The sequence below is a fragment of the Uranotaenia lowii genome, chromosome 2, assembly GCF_029784155.1.
Source record: "Uranotaenia lowii strain MFRU-FL chromosome 2, ASM2978415v1, whole genome shotgun sequence".
Classification (NCBI taxonomy): domain Eukaryota; kingdom Metazoa; phylum Arthropoda; class Insecta; order Diptera; family Culicidae; genus Uranotaenia; species Uranotaenia lowii.
In genome coordinates this window covers 141,523,937-141,533,058 of record NC_073692.1, presented here as the reverse complement: position 1 = coordinate 141,533,058, position 9,122 = coordinate 141,523,937, and the positions used below count along the sequence as shown (strand labels likewise).

Genomic DNA, 9,122 nt, shown 5'->3' with positions numbered 1-9,122 from the left:
AGGAAAATAAGCTTTAAAACGAGATTTACGAACACTTATTTAAAAGATGTTGGTCACACGATACATAGACAAATCTTGTAACGTTGCCTGGATCTGTGTAAAGCGAGCCCAGTGGTTTGATAGCGTGTTTTTACGCACACTTCAAACAAGCGGATTGAACAATTAGGATATATTGACAGTTCTACACGAACACCACCTTAGCAGGAAGCCTTAGCCCTAACCTCAAACCATGGGAGAACAGAATCTGTTTTTGAGAAGGGCCCACGATAAACGCGATTTTCCGGTGCAAATATCGACAAATTCGTCCTGTGAAAAGCGATACACAGATGTTCGTGTTTTGATTCGGTTGCGTGTTCAGGGGTGTCAAGTGCATTGATATTTGGAAAATGATTAATTTTTTTTAATTGCATTGTTTTTGAAAAACCTTTTCATGAGTACTGAGAATTTGCAGCTTTCCCGTAGATTTCTATTCGAATGTGAAATTAAACTCATCACTTATCTGAACGAAAAAACAACCTACTGTATCGTACGCTTATACGAGGTAGCGGATTATGTGGATATGTTTTAAATAACCAGAGCATGTAGGCGATTATCTTCAATGTCAACATAGACAGGGATTTCATTAATTTACTTTTTTGTAACAGTGAATGATTTTGCATTCGTTTAGAAGTTAAAAACAACTGATTTTAATCTACCAAGCAGTACATGGAAATACATTTCAGATGCTCCCCTCGAAAATTGATTAGCAAAAAATGGCTTATCTTCATCCATTTAGCGACGTCCCGTAATGAATTCAAACGTACATCTGTTAATAGCTCTAAAATTAGTTCAATTCAGAAATATTATAATTCGTTTAGAACAAGCAAATACTGATTTTTGTAACGCACCTAGCAACACTGATGAGGCATCCAGGATGTAAAAATTTGAGGTTATGGCTGAGGCCAATTTTTTGCTTATACTTCGTCCGTGTATATCCTCATTGGACTAAAATTCCTGTGAGTTCAAAACCCATTATTTGTTTCCAAACTTGCTGAGAGTGAGAACAGAAGTGTGCATAACCGGGGGTTCAATTGAGTATTATGACGTGGGGGAATGTGATGACAAAAAAGTGATATTTTCTTGCAATGAATTTTCGGATATTTGATGCATAACTCTTCCATATCATGATAGGTATTTTATTATTTTCTTCGAAATAAATTAAAATAATCACATTTTTACACCCCCACATATCCGTTCGCTTAACATTTTATTGTAGTAGTATTTGTTGTTATTGTTGTTGTTGTTGTAGATTCCTCTTGTCATTCATCTCGTTCACTTACTCGCTAGCCAATAAATAATTTAAATACTAACAACAATAATAAATTAACCTTAACAATGACTCCAAATCACATCCATCTACACGGTGCTAGATAAATTATTGCAATTTGTTCCCTAAAACGTAACTATCTACGGAATGACATTCCTACACATTCACCAAAAACACGCACTCTCATTCAACTTTTCCTTTAATTCTGGTCTCAAGAAGTACGGTTTAATGAATTGCTTGGACTTTCAACAACTGATAACAAAATACAATGGCTCATAAACGCCCGTTTTTTCGAAAGTAAACTCATTCATCCACCCACCGGGCACACAAACACTCTCAATTGAAAGCTTAAACTAACAACCGCGCTCTCGAAAAAAAATCCCATCGATTCAAATTAAATTATCCGGCGATTGGTATCCGTCTCTACAATCAGGTCCCCTACAAGATCCCATCCCCCACAACGATAAAACTCAATTTCTGCTCCCGCGCTTCTTCCGATGTGGTCTTTTTTCCTCCATCTTCCCAATAATCAGATTTTAAGGGAGCAATTTCTGCGACGTTTCTCTCTGGAGGGCTTCCTTCAAGGTTTTGGATGGATTCTCTACTTAACTCCCGTGACAGATTTCAACCATGGCTTGTAGAAGGTGGTCCTCATGTAGACACCGGGCAGGTACGGGGCGGCACATCGAATGCCGTGGGACACAGTGCCTACGAGCTCGTAGCGGCCGTCCTGACGTTGAAGCACCAGTGGACCGCCGCTGTCGCCCTGTAGAGGGAATTAAGAGAGAAAAACAAAGGTTGAAAGATTTTTAAGGACTTGAATATAACAATATAAGGATAAACGCTTTGCTTCCGAGCACTTTAGGTACAACTGGTCAGCATCTCGTCAAAAGTTTACTATTCCATTTTAATTTTTCACTAACAGTGTTAGTGATGTAAATATCTTCGTTCTAGATTACTATTCAATGTGTATTCATTACTTGAAGAAGATTGGTATGACTTTAGTACATCTCTATGCCCACATTCGATGTCACTTGATAAAAATCTGTTGGACTTTTGAGTTGAGTTACAAAAACGTAGGGGAGATAAGGGCATAATGAGCACCCGGGGAATAATAAGCATTCCTCTTTTCTTTAAAAGTTTTTAAATAAATTTTCATGAGGATTTGTTTCGTACTTCCTATAGTATTAATTTTTTACAAAAAAAGGAATCTCCTTATCATTTTGACAGATATATTTAAAAAAAAAACCCGCTAAGTTGTCAAGTGAGGAAAATATCATAATTTTTGAGCACCAGAAATTAAGCTCTTATGATCGTTAAATCATATTGATCTATAATGAAAGCACTGCAAGATGATATACGTTGTCATTCAATTTTCACCATCATTTAATTTTGATTTTGCACTATAATCAATTTTAAAACGCGTGTTTACTTTAGTTTGATGACTCGGAGCGAACAGAGCACTTTTAATCGGGGCATGATGAGCACTTTCTGCCGTATCATCAAGCAGCGAATTCAACTCGATGTAGTCAACAAGATTCTAGAGCTACAGCTTGCCTAGTTTTCATCAGATGATGTGCCTATTGGTAAGGTGTCGAAGAGGTTATCAAACGGCTAGAGTACGATTTCTATTCCAGGTGATTTTTTTTCCATTTACTTTTCATGATCGATTTTTTTTATTATTACATTTTACGGCTAGTAGCATCATCCACCAAACAAAGCACCTGAAACAAAAATGTATGAGCGTTTGTGAATGCTTTGTATTCTACAAGCAGACCTAGATTATTTTGTTATTGCTTTGTTTGATGGATCTACGGCTCAGCTGACTTCATCGAGTTGAATTCGCTGCTAGATTCGCCGGCAGAAAACGCTCATCGTGCCCCGATTTAAAGTGCTTATACTGCCCAAGGATAGGTTCTCATTATGCCCCTACAGTGACTGGTTTTCAGCTTTTGGCAAAATTTTTTCGAACGCATTTTTAAACGTTTTTATCTAGTTTTTCAAGTTTCAGTCAATTAGGAAATGGACTATTTTAGTGTTCGAACACGAAACAATTTTTTAGTTCACATATTAAAGCTGTTATGGTTAAATAAGTGTTTTCCCTAAGGTGGCCATTATGCCCTTATTTCTCCTAAGCCTTTTTTCGGGGTTTCTTTTGTTGATTTTGTTCGGAGATCACCGAAAAAAATCAACAAAAGTAACTCCGAAAAATTACATCCAGCGGTGATCTAAATGGTCGTGATAAAAAAGTAAGCCATATCTTATAACCTTTATAAACTTGAAAAATTATTCCAAACATCAGCTTTGTACCATCGAAGATAAAATGAAAACTTTATATATGTTTAGAGTTCTGACAAGGAAGGCTTATAAAGATGTGTTCATTACAAAATTATTCCATAATTTGATCTTGAATGAAAGGGGTTAAATTCATATCTAAAATCGGAAAAATCTGGAATCTCGAAAACAAATGACATATTTTGAGCTTAAGCTTGAGCTTAGATAAACCGTACATTTCAGTAGTTGCTACTCCGTGATTGACAAGAACCACCAAAATTGTACATAGATCCAAATAAATGGGGCTTGGGATTAGCTTACCATTTTCTGTGTACACGTTTCGAAGGTTCCTTATCTTATATGGTCAATAACGGCGCCGGCCACGTCCTTACGGTTCACCGGGGAAAGGGAAGGATTGTTAGTTCGACTTCCGTTGCTACTAGAGACCGAATACACCTCTAAATCTCCACGGTCGTCACAGGAAGGGTGGTTTGTTAGTGGGGAAGGTAAATAAGATCTGGATTCCCCTTGGGAAGGGATGTGATCAAAGCAAAGTTAAATATTTAATGATCGTAACGTCACACACTATCGAGTACATCGTGTTTTTATTTAGAGCAAATACGTCCTAACGTGGCATTGTTATACACGTACAATGTACTTATAGCACCGGTGCGACTCACCAATTTTATCGCGTGCTTATAATGAGAAGAGGAAAACGCCCTAACTTCAAAACTTTATGACGAGTTTAAAAAGTTTCAAAGAAATTCATTTATTCAAAGTTAAACCCTTTCCATTCAACATACTAAAAAGGAAAACAATTTGATAATATAAAAACTTCTACATTTTTGTCCCTAGGTTTCTAAAAACATGAAACTTAAAATTGATTTCAGTCTATAACTTACATAGAAACAAAAACTTTTAAGATAACAATGCAAAACAAGCTACAGCAAGACTAAAACTGAATTATATATCGCTATTTAAAAAAACAGAACAAAAATCTGTAAAAATATTATGAAAACATTTGTCGTTCCATTTTCGCGAGATTAAAATTGTTTTTGTTTCAATAAAATATCAATAAAAGTTTTAAATTTAACGGATTTCAGTTCTGTCTAATTTCAACACTTGTTGGAAATTCTATGTCTCAATCGGTAAAATATTCAGTCACATGCTAAGATAAAATTCAAATCATTCTACAATATTTTTTTGTCTTCAAGTATTTCATTTGTAGCCGTACTAATAAAAACTTTTAATTTCCTATTATTTGTTTTTTTCAACCCTTTTCGTACCTATGCGTTTCGAATAAAATCTCTGAATTGACGTTTTACATATTATCTTTTAATATTGGAAAGACTTGATATCTGGCATCCCATCATTCAAGTGAATGCATCGATGTAACCGCAACTCACTTGTTCATCGTTTTTACACAAGCTTCATATGAGCTTTTCGTTAAAAAAAAGCTCATCGAGAAACGAACCATGTTACTGTTTTCAATTGAGTGATTTGTATTGAACATCTGATGCCGATTTCGTAATTATTATTTTAACTATCGAGAATGAATATAACAATATAATATACTTATCTTAGAATTGTGCATGTAGGTACTTTCACGGTGTAGAAAACAGGCTTTTTAGAGTATCGATAAACATATCGATAATTCGAACAACGATCGACATTTGCTGAGCTTTTAGGAATAGCCCATACGCGAGCACCACCTATTATAAAAATTTATAAGCTTTGAAAAAAGCTCTCTTCAATGGCGTCATCGATTAACCAGTTTTAAGAACGCCGCACAAAATTCAACTTTATGCACTATTTGAAGCAAAAATTGAGCCGCAATTGCATGCATTTCAAGAACACTATTATCACACATTGAATTGTTAGAAACAAACACTTTTTATCACTATTTTCACACGAATTTTTCATGAAATTATGAGCCGATATAAAACCGTGACTGCAGTCAAGCAGTGCTCCCAAGAACCTCTCATCTCGAAAACAAATGACATATTTTCTCTACAAAGATACATTTATATAATTATAAAATTTGTTCTTATATAAAGAGACAGGGCCGTAGGAAGAATCGCCTCATAATTGGACTTGATGAATACTGTTTTCTATGATATTTTCGCCTTAACAATGCATGGATTGAAAAAAAAAGAAATTAAAAAAAATTCTAGGGAACTAATTAATTTTTCATTTTTAATTTTTTTTTACATTAAAAGTTTTTCGCATTATATAGTTACTTGAAAAAATACGTACCAGAACCTTTAAAATGGGGAGCTATATTTTTTTAATGAAGTAACAAGTAACAAAAACAGGCAGCAACTTTCACCGTTGGTTATAGGCTTTGAATTGGCTCAAAAATCTGGTTGACTAAGCCCAAGCAACATAGATTTAGCCAACTGGCTTTTTTAAGTTTTATCATTATTTTATGAAATCTTCATACTTACTAAATACATACTTTCCTGTTTTTTTTTTATTAGGGATTTTCTACCTGTTTTGATAAAGCACTCATTGCTCTTTAAAAAAAAAAGCATTCAAGCCAAGTTGAAAAACTGTTTTATTGGAACGTTGGATAAACATGATAAAACTAAAACTTGAAAGCATTTTGAGTGATGGCTTTAAAAAACTAAATCTTTAAATGATATAAACGCGATTGAAATTTTAGCTATATTTCCAATTTTTCTCTCGAACTAAAAATTCACCAACAGTTTTTTCGTAGTGAACAGTTCAAGTTTATCAATTTACAATGTTTTCTGTCAAAAAAAATTACGTTTCCTACAACAAACGGAAAATTCGAATCAAAAATGTTTTTGCGTAGAATCAGAACGCATACCGATGCTAGTTCTACGAAAAACACACGGCTACACTTTTTCTATCATTTTAAAGGCTCGTATAATTTTTATTTTTACCAAAAAATCTAGTTAAACCATAATTTGAGAAATGCGTTCCTTTATAATTCCTCTATAATTCAGTATCGATCCTGTAAGAAGGGCCTTCTGAAAAGTGTTGGTGAAAATTTTGCTGGATAAATCACTCAAGGCTCCTCGGTCCTCCCTCATCCACTATTTTAGTGTTCTTTTCGGTGAATAACATTAAATTCAACAGTTTGAACTCATCTTAAGTGTCACAGTCTGTAGTGTGACATTCTCACGTAGAACTATTAACATAGAGAAAACTTCTTTTATGATAATTTCGTATAAGATCAGAACAAAGTATACTTGTTTGTGTTTTTATTCGAAAGTTAACACAAAAGAGACCGTTCCCGGCAAAAAAGTTAAAATGACCCAAAAGTCACATGGTACAGTTTTGCTTGGAACGGCAGTCAATTCATTTGAAATATAAAAACAACTTCTTTGCATTTTGAAAATTTCAACTATACGTTTTTTTGTGATTTGATAAGAGTAGTGAGAATGATGTTATTTTTTCTAACGATAAATTTTTGACAAAGACAACACTGATGAAGAAAACAAATTCAATGTACTTCATTTTTTTTAAATTTAAGGTGATCAAACCAGCCAAAATTTAAAAGGTTCATCACTTAATCTTATTCATTCTTCAATAATATAAATACTTTGATTGATTTGAAATGTTTTGCGAATTTATTTTTTATAAAAAAGAAAACATCCTTTGCTTCCTTTTTATTTATCGAAAACAAAAAAAATATGGTAAGTGAAAAAACTTTAACCGTTTTCTGAGAAAAAAAAAACCAGCTTTTGTTCAAACCAATGCGATAGTTTTTTTCGTCATCACAACCATTTAAAAGTTTCAGTTTCACCACAGCGATTTCTGTCTGTGCTTATTTTTGAAAAGTTTTTATTCACAATTTAATGGAATTTTGTCGTGAAGCCATTTTTTTCTATAAACGATGATTTCTTTATTTGAAGTTCCGTATGAAATCATTGCATGGAGATGTTCAGCAAGGTTTGAAGATCATTAAAAATTCATAATTTCACAGATTTTAACCATATTTGTCGATGTTACAGCTTACATTTTAGATTCTATAAAATTTCAACAGATTTCATAATTATTTATTAATTTATTTCGATAACTATGTGATATGCTATCTAAGGCTGAGTCATGAAAATTTTATGAATTTGGTATTGTGGATTGATAATTTCGAAGTAAAATGACTGAATTTAGGGGGGGGGGGGTAGGGTTTAACGGGTATAAAAAAAACACCATTTTCACGATTTTTTTCTGGAGCTATCGTTCAAACAAATGTATTCAAATTTTTTGCATTATACAAAGCATTGTTAAAAGAACATTTAGTAATTTTTTCGTAGAAAAATATTGAAAAATGAGCCGGTGACGGAGCATTTTCGAGGATGCCTTTTAGAAAACAGGATTTGCGGTGGACACTGTATCTCAGCACAGAATCATCTGAAGTCAAAAAATCAGAGCAAAATATTTTAAATAGATGTTTCTCTGGATCCCAACGTTTTTATTTAACTTAAAAATATTTTTATGAAATTTTTGTGGCTGTTTGAAGTAAAAACTACGATTTTTCACTTAAAAATCCGCCATTTTTCACCTGTAAAATCTTCCCAAAGTAAAAAAAATCAAAAAAGAAAAACGTTGGGGTCTGGTATTTTATATATAGAAAATATGTTCCAAATTTGAAAAGAATCGAATAAGTAGTTTTCAAATGACGATGTCCACGGACTTTAAAAATGTGCTTTCGAGAAAAACGCGTTTGAAGTTTCTGCTCTTGCTTTCTTGCAGTATTAGATAGGAGGAGATAAAGGCCTATAACTTCTACAGTTTTGCTTCAATTGACTTGGAAATTTGACACAACATTCTTGAAATGTTTTAGAATAAGAAAATAAAAAAATAAAAAAAACGATTTTTTGAAAATGTTAGACCCTACCCCCCCCTTAAATCAATGTTTGGCATGATTTTCCTATGAAATTTCACAACACCATTGCATCCGAATAATGCAAGACAACGAAATTAACATTTTTCCGAGGTGCTAGGAATTTCAGAACTGTTTTTAGCTTATTCAGGGACCCTGATCCAAATATTTCATTAATTTTTGGTCAGCTCTAATTTTCGAGGTAACTTTTAAAAAGAGGTAAAATATTAGTTGTTCAATTGAAGTACTTTTTAGACAAAACTGTAAAACACAAATACTTATTGCCTTAATGATCAACTTTCCCAAAGACCGCGAGTAGTTGTAAATTCAGAGAAAAAAAGTTATGAAACCTTTTTTTTTTGTTATTTTTTTTTCAAAGCTTCAAAAACGGGAATTTCGACCAAATAAAAAAAAAATAACTAAATCTTTGATATTCTTCAAAATATTTCGCAGCCTTCAACAAAGTTGTTGAATGATATAAAATCTTTAATATACTTAATATACTTCTCTTACTCAAAAATGGATAAATCCATCATGAGAGTGCATTCCATTCAGAGAAACATCAAACAAAGTTGTGATTCAAGCTCTCTTATAACTCTCATAAAGTCTTTTTTTGAAATTGTGTTATTACAACATTTTTCTTACCAGCATGAAACAACTTTTAATCTGTTTTACAACTGCTTTAAGATT

General features: G+C 33.1%; 1 protein-coding gene across 4 annotated transcripts in view; it reads right to left on the bottom strand.

The window, feature by feature from the left end:
- Positions 1–1,159: 1,159 nt before the first annotated feature.
- The window catches only part of LOC129745638 (serine protease filzig-like), a 278,166-nt gene continuing 270,203 nt past the window's right edge, over positions 1,160–9,122 (bottom strand). For all 4 annotated transcript variants that reach the window (XM_055738847.1, XM_055738848.1, XM_055738846.1 and 1 more), the window contains exon 9: positions 1,160–2,072. In XM_055738847.1, coding sequence (XP_055594822.1) covers positions 1,908–2,072 — 165 coding nt within the window. In that variant the 3' untranslated portion in view covers positions 1,160–1,907. The remainder of the gene's footprint in view (positions 2,073–9,122) is intronic.